At 40.7% G+C, this 23,438-nt stretch overlaps 2 protein-coding genes across 7 annotated transcripts in view; both read right to left on the reverse strand.

Annotated features, from left to right (window-relative positions):
• LOC147219360 (uncharacterized) overlaps nucleotides 1-3,291 on the reverse strand; it is a 106,029-nt gene extending 102,738 nt beyond the window's left edge. For all 6 annotated transcript variants that reach the window (XM_086172644.1, XM_086172643.1, XM_086172642.1 and 3 more), the window contains exon 1: nucleotides 3,167-3,291. The gene's annotated coding sequence lies outside the window, so the exon portion shown is untranslated. The remainder of the gene's footprint in view (nucleotides 1-3,166) is intronic.
• A 10,639-nt stretch (nucleotides 3,292-13,930) lies between these two features.
• Nucleotides 13,931-23,424, reverse strand: lrrc53 (leucine rich repeat containing 53). Its single transcript, XM_086173141.1, has 9 exons — nucleotides 23,400-23,424; nucleotides 21,821-21,985; nucleotides 21,640-21,738; nucleotides 21,386-21,561; nucleotides 19,555-19,718; nucleotides 19,288-19,477; nucleotides 18,844-19,036; nucleotides 17,494-18,772; nucleotides 13,931-15,120 (listed from the first exon to the last, which is right to left on the reverse strand). Exons 1-8 carry the CDS (start codon nucleotides 23,422-23,424, stop codon nucleotides 17,538-17,540), a joined length of 2,247 nt encoding a protein of 748 aa, XP_086029267.1. The 3' UTR covers nucleotides 13,931-15,120; nucleotides 17,494-17,537.
• Nucleotides 23,425-23,438: the final 14 nt, after the last annotated feature.

The raw sequence follows: 23,438 nt of genomic DNA on the forward strand, positions 1-23,438 counted from the left end.
GATGGGAAACGCCTGCAGGAAAAATCTCCCTTAAATGGGAAGAAAATAATGTGAAAAACGTCAAAAAATGCAAAAACAAAAAAACAAAAAAATTATATTCATTCCATCATGCATGTTATATATTTTTTTGTTTGAATGTTTGTAAGCGTTTTTTTTTTTTAAAGGTGGGGGGGGTTAGGACCATTTGACGGACAGGTGAAAGAGCCAATCGGGAACGAGATGGAAAATACACCTGCAGGAAAAACCAGCTTCAAATGGGAAGAAAATAATGTGAAAACAGTCAAAAAATGCAAAAAGAAAAAAACAAAAAAATTATATTTATTCATTCCGTCATGCATGTAATATTTTTTAGTTTAAATGTTTGTAAGCGTTTTTTTTTTTGTTTTTAAAAAAGGTGGGGGGAGTGAGGACCGTTTGACGGACAGGTAAAAGAGCCAATCAGGAACGAGATGGGAAAACGCCTGCAGGAAAAATCTCCCTTAAATGGGAAGAAAACAATGTGAAAACAGTCAAAAAAATGCAAAAAGAAAAAAAACAAAAAAAAGTTATATTTATTCATTCCATCATTCATATCGCTTTTTTTTTTTTTTTTTTGTTTAAATGTTTGTAAGCATTTTTTTTTTGTTTTTTTTTTAAAGGTGGCATTGTAAGAGATGTGCAATATATCAAACTCAGCCTGGAGGACATGGAGAGAACGCAAATAATGTCGCCGGGGGTGGGGGGGGACGGGGAGGTAGATATTGAGGTCTGTCTGGACGAGGAGGCCGACGTGACCTCCTCCGCATCTCCAGATAAGATCTCACATGGTCGCTGGATGGAGTCTCCAGCCGGCAGCCATGTTGATTTACTGCACCAGCAGCCCATTACAACGGCGGCGGTGTTAAAACCGTCACACTAAGTGATTGACTGGCTCCTTCAGAAAAACAGCAAACACACAAACACACACACACATACACACTGGATGTACCTGGCTGGACCGCCTGACTTCCTGCCTGCAGCGGCTGATAATCTGAGGAGGGATTGAACGTAATCCCACCAATCCCCAGAGCAGAAATTATAGCATCATCGTCACAACGGCCATGCATTAGAACATCTCCAATAATCCATCTCCCTGCCCTCTGAGGTTGGGGGCGTTCAAAGACGGGCCGGCAGGGTTGGATTTCATGTTTCGTCGCCGCTTTTACATCAGAGCTGAAATGTCCTTCTTTTTCTTCTTTTTTTTTTTTTTTTTTTTTTTTTTGGGAGTGTGCAGGCAGTGATGAATGAAGGAGAAGGAAAAAAAAAAAAAAAATGATGCAAGAGGAGCATGGAAGTGTCTGCAGCTTCACGGACGGTTTGATTTTTGTCTGATTTTGTGTTTTTCGTGATTTATTTCCAATTGGGACTTGCATGTTTGTCAAATACTTAAAAAAAAGAAAAAGTGGATGTAATCACTTATTATTAGGAACAATCACTTATTTTTTATGATTATTTTTCATTCCCAGGGTTTTTTCAGATGATTTCTTGCTAATTTTGATGAAATCCATCAAGTGAATCAAGAGAAAGGCAAAATATAGAAAAGAAACTTGATTAGCAAACACTAGTAATAATAATAATGATGATAATAACAAACGCTTACTTAGTTTGTCGATTATTTTCCAATTCCATGTCGATTATTTTTTATGCAAGATGATGTCTTGCTAATTTTGATTCAATTTATCGCGTGAATCAAAAAAAAGGCATAAAAAGCTTGATCAGCAATCAAATAAAATAACAATAATAATAACAATAATAATTGTGAAGCGTCTCCATGTTCTCCAATGGGTTCCTTCCACATTACAAGAACATGCAGGAGGTTCACTGCAGACCCTGAACTGTCCAGGTGTGTGAATGAGAGGGTGAACCGTTGTACATCTCAATATCCAGCCCTGTGATTGGCCGGTTCAGGGTAGAACCCGCCTCTCATCCAATCAGAGCGGGGCTAGACTCCAGCACCCATTGACCTGACCTGCAAAACCCACCTAATCTGACCAGTAACTGTTTTTATTATTATCATTATGGACATTTTAATAATTTTAAACAATTCGGGTGGGAGGTGGGGATTGGGAATTCCAGATTGAAATATATCCCAGTCACGGTTTGAGAACCATCAGACCCGGCGTGACGTTTGACTGATGCGAGGACGATGCATCCTCCACAGCCGCCACTCAAAATAACGTCTTTGTCCACAGCAGCGGTGCGTTCAAGGCCTGGATTTAGAGACTCCCGCTCCTGTGGCATATATATATATATATATATATATATGTGTGTGTGTGTGTGTGTGTGTGTTTCAATAAACAAGAGAGACGACACACATCTCATTTCACCTCGGAATATAAAAAAAAAGCAACAGAGGACGGAGAAAGACACGAGCATAGGCAGAACAATGTGTACTAATCCACACAGAGGATGCAGTGTGTGTGTGTGTGTGTGTGTGTGTGAGTGTGTGCAGAAAGGGATGGAGGGGTGTTATTGTATAAGGACAAGCTTACAGAACATCATCCACTCTTCCTAAAACTGATGTGCATCAACAAAAAAAGCAGCGTTTTATATAAGGAGGCCTGCAGGGGAGGTGATGGTGTGGGGGCTGCACCTGCTCCCGCGAGAAAACACGAGATTTGGAAATACCCGTCTATATTGTATATAAAAAAAAAAAACATGAAAATGTAGGGTTTTTTTTTCTTTTTTGACACGGAATCCCCTGCAGTGGCGCACATTTATCGGGGGGAAAAGGAGGAGGAGGAGGAGGTTGTTCATCAAGCGGGTCCAACACCATCCCGACTGCGGCACCACCATAACAAAGAGGCACGAATCCACGGATTCTCTGCATGAGACAGACACCCACCCACCCACGAAACCCCCACACACACACACACACCCCCACGTACACGCCCACTCCCCTTCCCCACCGTGGATGCACGTCGCATCTGCAGAATGACATTCCCACGAAGAGGAAATAGAAGCAGAGGAAGCTAAATATAGAGGCGAGGATGCAGCGCCATGAATATGACATGAATCTCAATTTTTTTTTTTTTTGTTGTTTTTGCAGTAATCTCGCGAGAATTAGAGGTGAGAGACCCGGATAGTCACCCACGCAAAAAATAAAATAAATGAAATAAACCCCATAAGAAGACGATGTTTCACTCACCGTGCAGGTGTTTCCCGTGTCTCTCGCCGAGTGTGTGTATGTGTGTGTGTATGTGTGTGTGTGTGTGTGTGTGTCGCCGCCGAGAGTCGAGCCTCACCGACCGACCGACACGCACACACGCACGGCACCGCGGAGGGAGGCTGAGCGGGAAGCCCCGCCCACTCAGTGGAGTCAGCCAATCAGAGGCCGGCGGGGGGGAAAGGGGGCGGGGCGAGGGAGAGGTACCTTCAGGTACCATCGGAAATTTGATACTCGTGTCCTCCATGCAAGTTTAAGAGATGATTTTTTTTTTTCGATCATTACAACATCAAAAAGAGGAATGCTTTTATTCATTTATGCATTCATTCATTCGTTATTTGTGTGTCGCTGTGATTGGACGAGAGGCGTGGCTCACAAGCGACGCTTGTAGAGACGAGCAACCGTTCATTCACTCATTCATGCAACAGATGGAGGTAAAACAAACATTCACATGTCATCTAAAGACATAAAAACATTCATTCATTTACAACATAGAAACCATTCGCTCTGTCATTCATGTTGCACTTTGATATAAATAGAGGCATACAAACATTCATTCATGTCATATAGAGACAACATTAACTCTTTAATTCACATGTCAGACATTGATGGAAAACAACCATTCATTCATCCATTCATTCACATAATATGGAGAAATACAATACAATACCATTCACCCTCTCATATAGTTATATAAACATTTATCCATTCATTCACAATATATCAAGACATACAAGCATTCACTCTTTCATTCACCCGTCACATAGAGTCAGACGTTTATTCACTCGTTCATACGTCACCGAGACAAATAACTGTTCATCCTCTCATTCACACGTCATAAAGACAAACTACCTTTCATTCATTCATTCACAACATATAGACATACAACCATTCACCCTCTCATTCACATGTCATATAGTTATACGAACATATATCCATTAATTCACAGTATATCAAGATGTACAAACATTCACTCTTTCATTCATCTGTCACAAAGTCAGACGTTCATTCACTCGTTTATACATCACCGAGACAAACAACATTCACCCTCTCATTCACACGCCATATTTTGATGTAAAACAGCCATTCACTCATTCATTCATGTCATATAGAAATAAACAAACCGTTCACCCACTCATTCACATGTCATAAAGACATAATAACTTTCATCCATTCATTCATTCATTCATTCATTCATTCACATAATATGGAGACATACAACCATTCACTCTCTCATATAGTTATACAAACATATATCCATTCATTCACAATATATTAAAACATATAAGCATTCACTCTTTCATTCACCTGTCACAAAGTCAGACGTTCATTCACTCGTTTATGAGTCACTGAGACAAACAACTGTTCACATGTCATAAAGACATACTAACTTTCATTCATTCATTCATTCATCCAACATTCATCCTCTCATTCACATGTCATATTTTAATGTAAAAAAAACATTCATTCATTCATGTCATATAGAATTAAACAAACCATTCACCCTCTCATTCACATGTCATAAAGACATACTAACTTTCATTCATTCATTCACAACATATAGAGACATCCAACATTCATCTTCTCATTCACGTGTCATAAAGACATACTAATGTTGATTCATTTATTCATTCATTCACAACATACAGAGGCAAACAACATTCACCCTCTAATTCACATGTCATATTTTGATGTAAACAACATTCACTCATTCATTCATGTCTTATAGAAATAAACAAACCGTTCACCCTCCCATTCACACGTCATATAGACATAAGAGATAATTCTTTATTGATCCATTTGTCACAGCAGCGCAACAATAACAATACATATGAATATAAATGGATATAAAACAGACAATTAGATAACAGAATGAGGGTTAGCCCGTTAGCATAGCGGCTCCCAAGGACCTTGTTTCTGCCCATCAACTCTTCAATTTACCGAAATTTCCGGACTATGAGTCTCTACATTTCGCACCATTTTCAACAACAATTCGGCTACTTTGTGGATTTTTTTTTTTTGTGTATGTGTGTGTGTGTGTGTGGGAGGGGGGGGGAACTTCACGCTGCCAAAACATTTAGCATCATCGCATCGGACCGATGAAATAACCGTGAAATTCTTGTCTTATGAATCTTTTTCATCTGCCATGTTACGGCCACTGTTTGGGAAAGAAAGGCATTTCCAGTGCGTATTTGTGGATGTATTTAATTAAAAGTTAAAAAATGTTTCCGTGTAAACATCTCATTTTACAACAGGGATATTTATTTTGTTATTTTTAGCCGGTGCGGCTTTTGAAAAAAAAGAGGTTGAAGTGAACTAATTTCTATTCGGATCCTTCTTGTATTGATGAAAAGAAAATAAAGTGCACAAAAAATATTTCAACTTGTTTTATTTAGATGTTACAAGATCGCAATCATCTTCTTATTTAAAATGACATTTTAAAAATGAAGGAATTAAAATAAATACATTTTTAAATTTTACATTTTTTTTAAATTCTAACATTTTACATTTTAAAATACATTTTAATTAAACACTAGGATTTAGAATAAAATACCTTTTTAAATTTTAAATTTTTTAAAATTCTAAAATTTTACATTTTAAAATACATTTTATTTAAATACCAGGATTTCCTATTTTTAAATTTTACACATTTCAAAATTCTAAAATTTGACATTTTAAAATACATTTTAATTAAATACTAGGATTTAGAATAAAATACCTTTTTAAATTTTACATTTTTTTTTATTCTAAAACTTTAAATTTTAAAATACATTTTAGTTAAATACCAGGATTTAAAATAAAATACATATTCAAATTTTACATATTTCAAAATTCTAACATTTTACATTTTAAAATACATTTTAATAAGATACTAGGATTTAGAATAAAATACCTTTTTAAATTTTACATTTTTTAAAATTCTAAAATTTTACATTTTAAAATACATTTGAATTAAACACTCGCAGTCCAAGAATACACATCTATTAAAAAAAAAAAGAATAGTTTGGAATAAAACCAAATGTTTAGCCTGCGCGCGAAAACGGGGAACAAGATGGCGACACGGTTGTAGTCAATTTGTAGTCCAATTCAGGATACAGATGCTGATGAGCGGATGAACAGATGAACGGACGGATGGATTGACTCCATTTCTGCCTCTGCCTGATAAAACACTCGATTGACCGGCTGTTTTTTTTTTTTTAGACGAGGCCGTTTCTATAGGATTATCTTGGGATTAGCGAGAAGGGCTTTTGTAATCCCTCAAATATCACATCCTGCCCCGAAGCAAACGCACTCACTTTCAACCTTCGCTGCATATATCATCCTTTCATTCATTCATTTGTGTCCACACACACACACACACACACACACACACTATTGTCTGCACGCACTAAATTGTCTGCAGGCGAGGATGAATGGATGAATGGATGATGACGAATCTTCCGAATCGCTTCAAATTTAGAATTTGACGCCTCCATGGCGGGTTCATTTCCCGTCACCGCATCGGATTTTCTTCATTTCCTGTTGAACTCGCCGACAAGATGCTCAACAAGGGGAAAATCACATTAATATTGTGTAAAATAATAAGTCGTTTCCCCTTTGCGAATCTTTTTCCCGCCCCTGGAATCCCCAAAAAATGCGATTTCACACCTGTTACGCAACATCAATCTCACGAATACACGTCACCCTGTGCGCTGTGTGAGATTACCACATACAGTTCAATCGCAAATATAATCTGACGCCGTAAACAAAGGTTAGCCGAATGCTAACCTTCTCATGGAAACCCGACCGATGGCAGCGACGTCAAACTTGCATCGACTTGGGGGTTTTCCCAGATCCGAGCTGTCGTCGATGGAGTTTTGTTTTCTGATCGTGAAAGAAAGACTCAATGTGGACGTTCAACATGGATACGATACGCTAAGGTTGGTTAGGTTAAGTTGAAATGATTCAGTTATGTTAAATTAAGCTTCGTTTCAGTTCAGTTCAGTTTATTTCAGCTCAATTCAGTTCAGTTCGGTTCAATTCAGTTCAGTTTGGTTCAGTTCAGTTCAGCTCAGATCAGTTCAGTTTATTTCAGCTCAATTCAGTTCAGTTCGGTTCAATTCAGTTCAGTTTGGTTCAGTTTGGTTCAATTCAGTTCAGCTGAGATCAGTTCAGTTCAGCTCAATTCAGTTTGGTTCAATTCAGTTCAGTAAGGTTCAGTTCAGTTCAATTCAGTTCAGTTTGGCTCAATTCAGTTAAGCTCAATTCAGTTCAGTTTGGTTCAATTCAGTTCAGCTCAGATCAGTTCAGTTCAGGTCAATTCAGTTTGGTTCAGATCAGTTCAGCTCAATTCAGTTCAGTTTGGTTCAATTCAGTTCAGCTCGGTTCAGTTCAGTTTGCTTCAATTCAGGTCAGCTCCGTTCAGTTTGGTTCAATTCAGTTCAGTTTGGTTCAGTTCAGTTCAGCTCAATTCAGTTCAGTTTGGTTCAATTCAGTTCAGCTCAATTCAGTTCAGTTTAGTTCAATTCAGTTCAGCTCAATTCAGTTCAGTTCAATTCAGTTCAGTTCAATTCAGTTCAGTTTAGTTCTATTCAGTTCAGTTTAGTTCTATTCCATTAAGTTAAGTTCAGTTTTAAATCAGTTTACTTCAATTCAATTCTATTCAGACAGTTCAACTCAGTTTAGTTCAGTTCAATTCAATTCAGTTAAATTCAATTCAGTTCGGTCTAAGTCAGTTTAGTCTGTTAAGTTTCAACAGCAAAGACTCAACGTCGAAGTTTGACTCGGAGAAGATACATTAAGTAAAGGTCGTTTAAGTTAAGTTCAATTGATTCAGTTAAGTTCAATTAAGCTTCCTTTCAATTCAGTTTAGCTCAGGTAAATTCAAATCAGTTCAGTTCAATTCAATTCAGTTTTAAATCAGTTTAGTTCGAATCAATTCCATTCAGTCGAGTTCAATTCAGTTCAAGTTAATTCACTTCAGTTCAGTTCAGAAAGCGTAAGACATTTACAGGGATTTGATGCGGCGGACGGAGGAGGAGCAAAATCAAGTTTTGACATAAAGTTTAGCAAAGTAGCATTTAGCACCACATTGTAGCACATTTTTTTTACATTCAATTTTTACCATTTTTACATTTTTATTATGTATAATTATTTTTATTATTATTTATTTATAAATAGTAATATCATTTATAAATATATAATTAATATTTTTCATTTATAAAGCGCATTTTTTCTCATTTAAAAACACAGGGATTAACAGGGTTTCAATTCATTTCAATGAGGAAATTAAATTTGATATTTGAGCAAATTAAGTTACAAGCTCTGGATTCATCGCCGAACGAGCAGAAATCCGCTAAACGTCCTCGCGTGTCAATCGAAACGGTCTCACTTCCAACGACGCGTGGCGGAAATCCAACGTTTACATATTTATCCGGGCGAAGGACAGAAGCCAGAAGCAGATGTGCAGCATTTCAACGGCTGGCGTCCAATCTGCACCACATGGGAGGAGGAAACCGGCGGAATTGGGTCATTTCAGAGCGGCGGCACGAGGACGAATCACAGAACACCGTTAGGGATGTTTCTGCGCTACATCTTTAGCGGCCGATGATAGCGGGAATGGCGGCTGCAACGCTTGTGATACCTCCAATGCTAAAGGTGGCTAATAAACGCAGATGGTGCGTTGAAATTCGCTGAATTTATGCTGTATGCTGCTGACAATGCTAATAATGCTAAAATATATTTTGGCAAGCGTCTTGAAAATACGTGCTACGATAAATTTTCTTTACTAGATGTAAAATAAATTATCTTTAATTATGGTGTGGAGATTTTTTTAAACCTTTGCTAACAATGCTAATACCATTTCGGGCTAACCCAGACAGAAGTTTGGTTACTAACTGCCACTGAGCTAAGCGGATAAGATGATTAGGCAAGCGGCAGCTGAATCGGGGTGTGTAGCATTTATTAGCGCACCTGCTAACTTATGGATAGCATTACACATGTGCGAAGACTATCCAGCGGCAATGCTATGAGGTTTCAGCTAACTGCTAACACATGATCATTCCCTTTAAAACTGATGCCACAATAACATGTTTGTTAACACGTATCTCTAGTAAGCTGCTTACAATGCTAACCATGCTAAAACATATTTTTAAGTCTGCTGAAGAAGAGCAGACTTTTGCCATGCTACGTAAAATAAATTATCTTTAATTTTGGAGCACTCTGCAGATTTTTTTTTTCAAAGCTTTGCTAACAATGCTAATACCATTTCAGGCTAACCCAGACAAAAGTTTGGTCACTAACTGCCGCTGAGCTAAGAGGATAACATGACACGGCTAACTGCTGCTAAACCGAGAATTAGCAGCTCTGCTCACTTTTGGATAGCATTTCACATGCGCAAAGACAATCCAGCAGCTATGCTATGGCTTTAGCTAACTGCTAAAAGGTCTGTGGAGGTGCTCGGTCCTCCAGGTCATGTTAAATTCTCATCAAAATCTTCTTTTTGAAGCGACTGGACTTGAATTTCTTTACTTGAAGACTTTTCTCATCTTTAGCTCTAGCGCTACGCTATCAGCCGTTGTCTCCAACTAAAACAACCGTGGACGGCGATTAGCCTCGCTATCCCCGCCATCCACACACACACACACACACACCGGCTGTTCTGTAAATGTTTTCCCTCTCCTGTGAGTTTGCAGCAGCCGGCCTGGATGACTCACAACCGCAGGGCGTCGTTTATTCCAGGAGGCGTCCGGGGGACGGAGGGGGGTCTCCTCGATCACCGGCTACATCGCTGCATGTTCTGTCCTCTGCGTGTTATCGTCCGCCCCCATCCTTCCATCCTGGACGGACGTGGAGTTACGTAATTATCTGACCGGCATCATCTCCCGCTCCCTCGGCGGCCCATCAGGTCCCGTCTTAGCAAAACTCAATCTGTCACACCCACTCTTTCTCCGACATCCCGTCTCGACATGATCAGAATTACCTCATTGATCCCCCGAGGGGGATATTGGTTTTTGTTGCAGATAACACAATATTTTGTTATCTATTTTTATCCTTGTTGTTGTTGTTGTGTTATCTATTTTCCATCCATCGTCTGACGCTTATCCTGCACTCAGGGTCGTGGGTTTATCTATTTTATTTTTATTTTATTTTTATTTTATTTTCCATCCATCAATCTTCTGCCACTTACCCTACACTCAGAGTCGTAGGTTATCTATTGTATTTTATTGTTATTTTTGTTTGTATTTTTTTTTAATTTTAGTTTCCATCCATCAATCTTTTGCCACTTACCCTGCACCCAGAGTCACTGGTTATCTATTTTATTTTGTTTAATTTAATTTAATTTAATTTAATTTTATCTTATTTCATTTTATCATAGTTTTCCATCCATCTTCCTCTGATTATCCTGCACTCGGGGTTGTGGGTTATCTATTTCATTTATTTTGTTCTTATTTATATTTTATTTTATTATCCATCCATCAGTCCACTGGCGTCACAGGTTATCTATTTTATTTTATTTTTATTTTATTTTATTTTTATTTTTATTTTTATTTTTATTTTTATTTTATTTTATTTTATTTTTTTTTAATTTTATTTTCCATCCATCAATCTTCTGCCACTTACCCTACACTCAGTCGCAGGTTATCTATTTTATTTTATTGTTATTTTTGTTTGTATTTTATTTTATTTCATTTTATTTTTATTTTATTTTCCATCCATCAATCTTTTGCCACTTACCCTGCACCCAGAGTCGCAGGTTATCTATTTTACTTTGTTTAATTTAATTTAATCCAATTTAATTTTATTCTATTTTATTATAGTTTTCCGTCCATCTTCTTCTGCTAATCCTGCATTCAGGGTCGTGGGTTATCTATTTCAATTTATTTTGTTTTTATTTTATTTTATTTTAATTTTCCATCCATCAGTTTTCTGCGTCACGGGTTATCTATTTTATTTTTATTTTATTTTCCAGCCATCCATCTTCTTCTGCTTATCCTGCACTCAGGGTCGTGGGTTATCTATTTCATTTTATTTTATTTCATTTTAATTTTATTTTCCATCCATCCATATTCTGCAGCTTATCCTGAACCAAGGGTCACAGGTTATCTATTTTATGTTTTTTACTTTAATAAATTTATTTGTACCCTTTTTCATTCCATTCTCATCCATTTTTATCCTAATTCCTATCCTTGTTATTGTCTTCATTCTTTGAATTGTCTCTTCTATTTATATTTGTTTACATGTATTAATATTGATATTGATATTGTTATTGTTGTGCTGCTGTGAAGCAATTTCAATAAAGACCAATAAAGAGTTATCTTATCTCGCAAAAAATAATTGTAAAATTGTAAAATATTGTAAAATAAAAAAAAAAACTATGAAAATCAATAAAAAATGAACATAAAATGATCTACTTAATTTTGTACTAGTATATTAGCATTACCTATGGATATGGGTTATTGCACAGAGAAGAAATAATTGCACATATTTGCATAAAATATTATTTAACATTTAACACCTTTACTTCTTTCTAGCCAGTTTTTACTTTCTTATTTCTACGTATATATCTATTTATTCTTCGAGTTATTTATATTTTTCTATATTGTTGGTCGTATAATTCAGAGATGCTGCTGTTGTTGTATTGTTGTGCTGTAGCTGCTTTTTAAGGTTGTTTTTTGTCTGTTTTTGATTCCACTGAACCTGAGAGCCGCTATCGCTAAATTTCGTTGCACTCCGTGGAAAAAAAAAGTGTTTCTATCAGTAAAGGAAGATTTTGCTCAAAAAAATTGATGTGATAATGTTACCAGGCGGGGAAACTGTGATGTAGCACGTTAGCCTGCTAGCTTAGCACTCGGTGCCCGCAGATGGTTGACGAGCGACCGAGCTTGTAACTCTTATATCAAATTTATCTCCCCATTAAAATGAACTGAAACGCTGTTAATCTGTTTTTAAATAAGAAAAGTGTACTTTATACATAACAAATGAAATAATAATAAAAGGGAATGTAAGGAAATAAACTGGTTATATGAAATGGAGTAATCTTGAAGAGGCCGGCAGCGCAGAGGAAGTCAGGGGAGTTTTTCAGTTAGCGCTCTATCCTTAACTTAGCTTTCTGGCTACACAATTTATGCTACAATGTGATGCTAAATGTAATTTAGCTGCACTTTATGGCTAAACTTAATTTATGGACACCCCCATGTTTCCATGGAGACCCCGTTCTAGCCAATCGACTCCATTTAGGAGTGCCTTGAGAGAAATTCTGTGTTAGCATGTTAGCAAAAAGGCTGATCTGAGATCTGCGCACGGATGGGATTTAGGCCACGCCGACCAGATGTTGAAGATGAAACCACTTTTTTTTTTTTTTCGAGAAGAGCGGACCAATCCAGAGGATGTTAACTCTTAACCGTATGATGGTGACCTAAATAGCGGGCGAACCCCTGCAGCGTCAAGGCTTAGCTTGGGGATTTGACACATTAATGCAGCGCCTTGCTAACGCCGGCTCACAAACACACACACACACACACACACACACAAACACACACACACGAGACGCTATTCATGCTATTTCAGCGCAAACATGAGCCTACACCCCAATAATGAGCATTTATGCTACCTGTTGGGTGGGAGGGGTTAGCGGCGGTGATGCTAGTGATGCTAGCTTGACGGGGAAGGCCAGGCCGAAGATTTGAAAGGGACGGTTTAAGGCTCGGACGGGGATTTGGGGCGCGGCAGCACAGGGGGTGTCTGGGTTTGGGAGGTGATGAATGATGGTCGTGACAGAATGAGTGTCAAATTATCATTCATTCAAGTGAGGGGGCGGAGCCTATCACGGGCCAATCACAGGGCCGGATATAAAGACGTACGACCATTCGAGCGTCATTTTGGAACAGCGTTTCCCAACATTTTACATTAGAAAAAAACACGCCGCATTGTAAATAAATCACTACCTATTGCCTTCTTATCCAGTGCTTCTCAATTATTTTGTTGTAAAATAGTTTAATTTGTCTATAAAATTGTTGTATGTACACCTCTGCACAACACTGAATCTTTATTAACATTAAAGAAAAGAAAAAAGACAAAAATATTGATCACTTTGCAACAAAGAATAACTTTATTAACATTGTTTATTAGTCTGGAGCAGAAAAGATTTAAAGTGCATCACTTTGCTTGAAATGTAAAAAAAAATGTACGTCCTTCCATTTTTTGACCGACTGAACCGTTTGATACTGCAAAATAAAATTCAATAAAATCAAGAAATCGAACCAGGGTCCCTCATGCTGTATAAAATAAAAAAGGGAATAAACAAATAAATAAATAAAATAGCTGTGTATTAATATTATAATTGTATTTTTATAAAGTTTAAAATAAATAAATAGATAAATACATAAATAAAAATACATAAATAAAAATAAAAAAACCAAAATGATCAGCAACATTAACTCAGTTAAGCTATAAACACTTTTGATCGACTGAATCATTTGATACTGAAGAATAATATTTAATAAAATCAAGAAATCTAACCAGGGTCCTTCATGCTGTATAAAATAAATAAATACAATAACATAATTTTTATTATCATCATTATTTTATTCTTATAACAATTAAATAAAATAAATAGGTAAATACAAAAAAAATCAAATAAACCAGCAGCATTAACTCAGGAAAATTATTTAATCTATAAACATTTTTTGATCAACTGAACCATTTCATACTAAAAAATAAAATTCAATAAAATCAAGAAATCGAACCAGGGTCCTTCATCCTGTATAAAATAAATAAATACAATATTTATTTATTATTATTTTATTATTATCATAAAATTAAGAATAAATAAAAATAAAAATTTCAATTTGATCAACAAAATTAACCTTTCTTATCGCCCCTGTTAAATAATTTTTCCATGGTGTCTTTATTTGTACGCATGCTTGTACACAAGATTATTATGTAATCTATACATGTATTTGTAAATACACATGTATACACGTTGCGCATATTTTTACATATTTTTAACATACCTTTAACTTTATTTTTATTTATTTATTTTGCTCTTTGCTGTTCTTTTTATTTTAATTTTATTATTCGTTACGCTTATATAGAGTTTTATTCAGTTTCCAGAGGCCTTCTTGCCTTAACCGCTGAGTCGCCGTCATTTCTCCTTAGTAATATTCAAGTTTTTCACACACGATATTGTTTTTAACCTTCATCTAAGAAGGATGGAACCAGAATATATTTCAAAATCTCTTCTTCTACAGAACCCTGGCCCAAGACGGGCGGCAGCAACTCCCACTGTCGCCAACAACATCGCAATCTCCGGGACGGGGGACGGATAAACAAGCCAGGGAAACAGATAGAAGTTCAACGACTGCAGGCTTAGAGACATCAGATCCAGTTAGGAACATTTACAGCCAGAAGTTTGTGCCTGCAAGTCACCCGGCGGCCATTTAGAAGACCGGCGAGCGTTTCCGTCCAGATCGGTTCTGACAAGCGGAGCCGCACGAACGACGTGAGCCGACCTGAAATTCACTCATAAATAAAAATGAGGCAGCGTTGACGACTCGGATAAATAACTGTTGAAATAGTGAGAGCGGTGAAATAAACGCAGGCTAAGCGAGGTAGCATCACCGTGAAGACGGAGGCATCGTGTTAAAGAAAGGCGAGATTTAATTGTAAAACAAACAAAAGCACAGCATCGGTTTGAGCTCTTTTGGCAGATGCTGAATGCGAGGAGTCGTCCAATCAAATCCCGAGGCAGGTTGTTTGCTGCAAACAGGCTAATCCTTTTTTTTTTTTTTTTTTAGAGGTTAAAATAAAAGACTAATGAAAGGTCAAAGTTCACCTGGACAAACACAGAAACAGCCTTCAAGTCCACTTCTCCAGGAAGTCCACGTTTCTGGTCACAGCGCCCTCTAGTGGCCAAAGCAGGAACTGCGGGGAGGTGTGAGGTGACTATACTGGCGCTGCAATTCAGGAAAAACAAAAAATAATTGCAGAATATTACTGAAAGTCACAATTATTATCCAACTGTACTTCAATGAAAACTGTAGAAGTACTGGCGTGGTACTCCTATGTGTATGTTTTTTCAGATTTTAATCTCAGATGCAGTTTATTACGGTTTAGTCAAATGCACCCATTCAGACGTGTCACACCCTACAACCATTGTCTATTTTTATTTTTATTTTTATTTTCTTTATTTCATTTTTGTTTATTTTTGTCATTGTCACCCTACTTATGTTCCTATTTTTGTTGTTATTTATTTTTTCCATTCTGTTGTCCATACTTGATGTTGTTGTTCTCTCTGCTGTCTATTTATTTGCGATCTTTTAATGGTCTCTCTGTTTATATTTATATTCATATTTATTGATATTATAACTGCTACGCTGCTGTGATAAAAGAATTTCCCTCATGGGGATCAATAAAGTCTATCTTATCTTAAAACAGCCCTTGTGCATAATGCCATTATCTTTATCAAATAAATAACAATGAACTTGATCAATCTGCAGGCAATTATTGTAATAATAAATATATAAACCGGTCACTTAAGATACAAATTTAATTGTTTCCAGAAGTGGGTTTGTATGTTGATTTTTTTCCAATCTTAAATGAATTTCCCCCATTTGAAGTAACAGAAAATAACATAATTCGTTCCAACGCCAACACTCAAAATCCACATCGCGATTATATTCACGTGCGCTATCGCTCCCACGTACACTACATTCAGTCTTTGCTGTTATTTCCTGCTTAATGTCCATAGAAAGCATCTTCTTTCTGGGTTCACCACTTGATTTCTTAGAGCCCGTGATGATATTATTAAAAAAGATATACAAAATAAGCAGAAAGATACAAGAGTGACGCGTTCTGTATCAACGACCAAGTGTCCAAGAGATGCAGGAAGCTGCGAAGGCGTCATAAATTCGAGTTGCGGCAGCACGTTGGCGCACGTTGCGCGAATTTCTCGCTTTTGAATTCGTATCGTGAAAACGTTTTCGTATTTCAAGTATAAAATTTACTGGAATCGCGCTTCATAGCTGCAAAAATTGGTATATAAGAGTGGAAACAAATGCGCAATTAGCAAAAACGTTAGCATAAAGATCCATGAGAAGTCCGGTTGTTGAAGTTTCAGTCCTTCTTGCTTTTTAAATGCTATAAATCGTATTCTGAATTCTCCTTATGCTTCTCGCGTGACAAAATCCTTCATCTGAATTGAGTATTTTGCTTAAAAGTAACCTTCAACCCGATGAAGCTGCGAGGCGACAATTTCAAATTTTGATTTTCTCTCTCTCGTATTTGTATCATGTCTTTTTTCTGTATTTAAAGGATAAAATAAGTTCGAATGGTGCTTCATGTCTTATATTTTCCTTTTACATGACGCATTGTTTCTCAAACAGTGAGGCGATGCCAGGGGCGGCGCATTCGACCCCAGGGAACAAGCTTATGGTGTAGCATTAGCTTTAAGCTGTGGGTTTTTTAAATGAAGTGCAACGAACGAACAAAGAGACACTCGGAAAAACGTTGATCAGGGATGATAAGAAAGGCGACGGGGAAAATGAGATAAACCAAAGTTGCCCGAATGCCAAGACGAGGAAATACGACGCGACACTTAGCTTCACCGTGACTTAGCTCTTAGCTTTACCGTGACTTAGCTCTTAGCTTTACCGTGACTTAGCTCTTAGCTTCACCGTGACTTAGCTCTTAGCTTCACCGTGACTTAGCACTTAGCTTTACCGTGACTTAGCTCTTAGCTTCACCGTGACTTAGCTCTTGGCTTCACCATGACTTAGCTCTTAGCATCACCATGACTTAGCGCTTAGCTTTATTGTGACTTAGCTCTTAGCTTCACCTTGACTTAGCGGTTAGCTTCACTCTGACTACAGTGGGAACATCGGTGTGTGTCGAAAATATTCTCTACTGCTTTGTTTTGCTTTAACCTATGTTGTTTTGCTTGTTTTTAACCTATAAAAACCTATAAAAAAAAATTAAAACAAACAGGAAAAAAAATTGTAAAATTGAACTAAAATTCAGACTAATATTGAATATATTGGTAGGTCTAGAGGAAGGCCAAAGAGAAGATTTATGGGGATATGAAAGTAGTTGGTGTGAGAGACTCTTCTTAGTCTAGAATACAGCTATTTAATCCTGAAAAAAGTGAAAATATTGCAACAAACTGCTAAAGGATGATAAATTGCGAGAACCAAATCACAAAAATAGCAGCAAGGGCGCTAAAGCCGATCTGTGAAGTAGTGAAGATCCACTGTAACTGAAAAGCAATTGCACGGACAATAGAGTGTGTGTGTGTGTGTGTGTGTGTGTGTGTGTGTGTGTGTGTGTAGCACCTTTGCACTGGAGGTCGACCTTGACCCCCGCGACCCCGCTCCTGCTAGCGTATCTTCCTCTCCAGCGCGCTGGGCGGGCGGCTGGAGGTCTTCTCAGGAAGCACCAGCGTCAGCTTCCTCCTGGGGGCGGCGCCGGCTCCAAGCCCCGCCTCCGTCATGCTGTTATTGTTCGGCAGGTTCTCGGCGGCCTGAGGAACGTCCACCTGGAGGACCTGGACGCCGTGAGCGTGGGAGGAGGTCTGAGGAGGCCCCGCCTCGGGCTGGAGATCTCCACCCACGAACGGAAAGGAGCTCCTCAGAGACGAGATGATTAAACCTTCTGCCGCTACGTCGGGAGACGTGACGCCGGGATTAGCCGGCATGCTAGCTAGCAGCGTGGCGGACCCTGCGAGGGAGGCGGGGCTTAACGTCCCCCCGCCTTGCGGTCCAATCACAGGCTCCACCTCCGCTCTGCTGCCGTGCGATTGGTCCTCAGAGGTGCGGCGGCAGCTGATTGGGCGTGAGTTCCCGCCGTCCCCGCCCGTCGCTCCCGTATCCTCGCCGTCTCCGCCTCCAGACGCTTCTTCCTTCCTCGCTCGCTCGCTGCTTCCTTTCACACCTTCACCCTGCTGGACCTTCTCGCTCCTGGACCTGCTCCTCTCCTGGTTCCCCTCCTGGTCTCTCCTCCTGGGGTGGATCTTGTTTTTCCGCAGATGTTTGGAGCTCATCTTCACCCTCGATCTCGCTCGCCGCCTCCCCTCCTCGTCTCTGGAGCTCCGCCGAAGCTCCGCCCTCCCGTCCTCCCGCCGCCGCTCTGAGATCCCGAGGTCGAACCTCACGTTCCTCCTCTTCTTCTTCTTCATCATCAAGGATTCGTATTTCCTGAGGCAGCCTTCGCATTCGAACGCCACCCGTCTTTCCACCCGCGCCCCGTAGACGTCCGCCGTCTCGCCGGCGTGGGAGAGGAACCTTCCGGAAGCTTCCGCCTGGTTCCCCGGCTTCCTCCCCTCCTCCATCATCACCCTCCATCTCCACCTCTCTCTCTCCTCCTCCTCCATCCCGCCGTTCCTCATCCCGTTAAACCGTCCAAAATGTCCGTCGGCCGCGGCGCGGCGAGGCCTTCCGTCCCACGGAGCGGCGGGGAGGCGGAGCTCCGCCCTCCTCCTCCTCCACCCGTCTTGATCGCCAACATGGCCGCCGGGCGTGACACCTCCTTCCGCCTTCTCCGGCGGTTTGTCGCTCGTCCTGCGCGAAGCTCTGTAGCAGACCAACGCCGCCGCCAGCGCGAGGCCGGCGCCGCCTGGAACACAGAACGCGGGTCGACGTTAGCGACGAGCTAATTTCTAACCCGTCCCCCTTCGGCACGCTCACCCGTGAAGCAGACGACGGCGGCCACCGCCACGTCCCGGGCGTAGCGCTGCGGCGTGACGGCGTGACGGCTATCCACCCGCACCGTGATGTTCTGATTGGACGGCACGCAGTTGGCCCGGGTCAGCTCGAGCACTGTGGACACCGACGGGTTGTCGGCGCTAACGCACACCATCCGGCGGCCGTTGTACAGCATCTGAGGGGTCGGAGGGCGAGAAGGTCGAAAAGGTCAGGGGGGGCTAGCTTTTAGCGACGATGCTAAAAGCTAAGAATAATAAAGAGAATAATTCAAACAGCGAAATCCAAGCTGCCATATTTAGACACGCAACTCATTCATACGTCATGTGACCACATCTGGGTCATTTAGGGCGTCCAATGAAAGTTGGAGGAACCCCGAGGTGTGAACATGGAGGCTCCTTCTGGACGCTAACAAACAAACGCCTCCACCTTGTCGGGCTGCTGGATGAAGTCGGAGAGGAAGGTTGCGAGCTCCAGCAGCTGGCACGTGCAGTTCCAGGAGTTCAGGTCCAGGTTGAGGGTGTTCAGCCAGCTCAGGTAGGTGAAGGCGTCCGGAGCGGCCGAGCTCAGGCGGTTCCTGGACAGATCCAGGGTCCGCAGGGCCACCAGACCACGGAAACTGCGGTCACATGGCGCGCAAGGCGTGAAAAAAACACCCGCCGGGTGAACCCGTCGTCGGGCGGTCAGAAGAAGCACCTGCTCCCGTCCAGGCCGACGATCAGGTTGTCGGACAGGTCCAGGATCTCCAGGGCCCTCAGGTGGTCCGGCGGGAAGGAGCCCCCGTCCAGGCGGGACAGACGGTTCCCCTCCAGTTTGAGGCTCCGCAGGGACCGGGAGCCTTCGAGCCAGACGCCGCGGAGCTGCACGGGAGCAGCATTCACTCATTCGTTATCATACACCATATTTTTCGCACTATAAGGCGCACTTGATCAGGTACTCTGATATCCGTCTGGTCCACAAGATTGTGCCTTTCACAATCTGCAAAATACATATTTTATCGCCTGTCTATATATTGTATAGTTATTCTATTGCCTATCTGTATATTTTATATATATTGTCTATTTTATACAGTTTTATATTTGTTTTGTCCAGGACTACGGATGGAAATTAGCTATGAGCTACAATCTGGGACAAACATCTCTGCCTCTGTGCTTAATGTATTTGTACACTGTCCTAATAAACTTCTAAACAAACAAACAAACTTAGAATCCATCGTCCGCGCGCCTTATAGTCCAGTGCCGTATGTAGGAATTCTTGTTGCGCTTACAGACATATTTTACGTGGCACCCTAAGCTCTGACATCGGTCAAAATGTTTTAGTGCGACTTTGGTGAGCGACCAAGACCAAGACTTGATCGACGCGGGGACGTCGTGTTAAAGTCGGTCCTTAAAGTCGGACGTTAGATCACTAATTACGTACACGGGTCCATCCTCAAGGAGGTCCTGCTAAGGTATAAAAAAAAAAAAAAACGCATCCCCGAGTTGAGTATTTGTACTCTCCTTCAATAGATATCAAAAGTGTTTGTAAGTCACCAACTTTCTTAAAAAAGCCTCTAAAAGGAAAGAACATTTCCAAAAGTGGCTCGACGCAATATGTCAAAATCAATGAAATTCGCCTTATAATGCAGTGCGCTTTATAGTACGGTAGACAAAAACTCACTTTTTCATTCACGTTACACATACATATATATAGATATATACATATATATGCATATATGTAACTATTCACCCTCTCATTCACATGTCAAATAGAAAAACATCTGTTGACTTATAGCCTTGACTTTGACACTTGATAGTTTTATTTGTATTTCTTATTCTCCCCCCCCTTTTTTTTTTTTACTGTTTATACAATTTCCTACTATTATTTATTATTTTTATGTTTTACTTGGAACTCTGGCACAACAATTTCCTTCGGGATAAATAAAGTTGTTCTTATTCTTATATTATTTTTAAGAATTATTTATGCATATTATTCTTATTATTATTGTAATTATTATTTATTTTATTTTGTTATTACTTTTACTTTTATTATTATTCTATTGATTGTGTTTTTCTGGGCATTCACAGGGTTTATTAAGAATAAATACAGCAGCCCTTTAAGATACGAAATCAACTGGTTCCAGAAGTGAGTTCGTTTGTTGATTTTATTTTGTATCTTTGTTTTTATTCTTAATTAACGTTATATAGACAAACATTCATTCACCCCCTCATAAAATAAGTCCTATAGAAAAACTGTTGACTTTTTGATTTTTATGTCTAGAGACGGACATACTACCATTCAAACGTCATATGAAGACAAACAATCGTTCATTCATTCATTCATTCATCAAATCAATATCAATCAATCAATCAAATCAATAAAACAACTCACCCTCTATATATAGAGACAGATACAAACGTTCACCTTCTCATTTGAACGTCATATAGAGACATAAAACCATCCACTCATGCCAGTTGGACAATCATTCACCCTGTTCTTCAGGTCATATGGAGACATGAGGGTCTCCAGAGAACCTTGAGGAACCCACCGTCTCCAGAAGGTTGTGTCCCAGGTGCAGGACCTGCAGCTGGATCAGGTGGCTCAGGGCTCCTCCCTGCAGGGCCCGGCCGCTCAGCAGGTTGTGGTCCAGCAGCAAGGTGTGGAGGAGGGGCAACCTCCTGAAGGAGCCGTCACCCAGATCCCAGATGCGGTTGTGGCTCAGGCCTGGAACGGGTAGATGTATTAGAAGGTCACACACACACACACACACACACACACACACACACATGTGATCACACAGACCTATCAGTGTGACGTTGCGGAGGTCAGACAGCGAAGCAGACTGGACGGTGGAGATGGAGCCTTCTGTCAGGAGCAAAGCCTGGGTCGTGTCTGGAGCATCTGCACACACACACACACACACACACACATTAAAAGCGGTGTAGGCCTCCAAGCGAGGCTGCAGATGGAGTGGGTGTGTTACCGATGATGCGTCCCAGCCTGTGACAGACGACGGTGTTGTGCGAACACACCAGGCAGGACGCCGGGCACGACGGGACGGCGAACACGCGACGGAATCCGACAACCGACAGCAGGATCATCAGCCGGACGCCTGCAGAAGAACCTACTGAGGAACCTGCTGAGGAACCTGCTGAGAACCTCCAACCTCTTGTTGTTCATCAGCCAAACAACCTGAATCAATGTTCTCACCGCTCATTTTGCGGCACGGCGGCGACGGGTCAGCGTTTCTTCCTCATCCCGTAGCCCGACGGTCATCGTCGCGGCGTCCGCATCACCTGTCCACCTGCAGCTCGGGCGCACGGGTACTCCCACTTCCTGTCCAGGTAGGAAAACAGGAAGTGGGTGGAAAGAAAGAAAATTAGCAGGATGGCGATTACCAATAGGTGGTTTTCACAGATTAGACAGAATTTAAACACAGCTAGAAACAAAGTACACTTCCCTGGACACACACACACACACACACACACACACACACACACACACACACACACACACACACACACACACACCTTGAGAACCCCAGGCTAAGAGCTAATGACCACTGTGTCCTTGTTTGGTTGCTGAGCAAACATGCATTGAACTTCTGTCCTTGTGCGCACGTGTGTGTTTGTGTGTGTGTGTGCGTGTGTGTGTGTGTGTGTGTGTGTGTGAGATCCCGGGAGGCTCAGGTCAACCCCGGTCCTATCGGGTTTCTGCACAAGCTCTTATGGTAATGGGCTTTCTGTGCCCAACACCCCCCGCCCTCCACCCATCCTGATCACTACCCACCCCACCTACCAAAATAAGCAATAATCAATATAAATATTCAGACACAAAATAAACAGAAATGGGTAGATGTGTTATTTCAAATAAAATCCAAGTCTATTTAAAAAGGAGAAATAAAGGTTTTACACAGAGGACGGCATTTACAGGAACTGTGTCAGTGCTGCCCCCTTGTGGCCAGGAGTGTAACTGCACCACAACAGCATCAAGTACAAGGCTGTTTTTACTGTTTTATTTTTTTATTTTTCATTTGTTTTTGCTGTTTTTAATTTTGTTATTTGGTTGTTTGTCGCACCAAAAACGACTGGGAACCTTATCATTTACCGATTTTTTTTCTGCAAATAGCATAAATGCTAAACAATCCACCCCTGAAGATGACAAGTCTTCACCCTCCCTCACACACACATGCAAAATCATGTGTGCATCTCTACCACCTGCGGCTGCAGATTCACTCACACACACACACACACACACACACACACACACACACACACAGACACAATGAAAGCAGCAATGTTGTTACCTGCTTTCTGCATCCCAGACCTTCCCGTCTTTACCACCAGAACCCACGGGCCGCCATCTTCCCTGGTGTGTGTGTGTGTGTATGTGTGTGTGTGTGTGTGTGTGTGTGTTACCGAGGTTACCTGGCCGGCACGCACCTGCTGTCACCTGAGAAGCGTCACGTGACGTCACGAGCGTCACGTCTCCATGAGTGCTCTCGTTGCGACCCTGTGATTGACAGGTAGCCCTTAACCCTGCCTCTTTTTGCCTGTACTCACCTGGGATTGGCTCCCCCACCCCCATCCCGGAGCAGGAAA

Source organism: Fistularia commersonii, chromosome 25, assembly GCF_037954325.1.
Source record: "Fistularia commersonii isolate RoL2024-O1a breed Wild chromosome 25, RoL_Fcom_v1.0, whole genome shotgun sequence".
Taxonomy (NCBI): domain Eukaryota; kingdom Metazoa; phylum Chordata; class Actinopteri; order Syngnathiformes; family Fistulariidae; genus Fistularia; species Fistularia commersonii.

Excerpts from the sequence above, each read along its gene's own strand:
- lrrc53 (XM_086173141.1), bottom strand. The coding sequence starts at position 23,424 with ATGGGGGTGGGGGAGCCAATCCCAG. Across the intron at positions 21,739-21,820 it reads CAGGCTGGGACGCATCATCG|ATGCTCCAGACACGACCCAG; the intron begins GTAACACACCCA and ends GTGTGTGTGCAG. Across the intron at positions 19,719-21,385 it reads GACACAACCTTCTGGAGACG|CTCCGCGGCGTCTGGCTCGA; the intron begins GTGGGTTCCTCA and ends GCTCCCGTGCAG.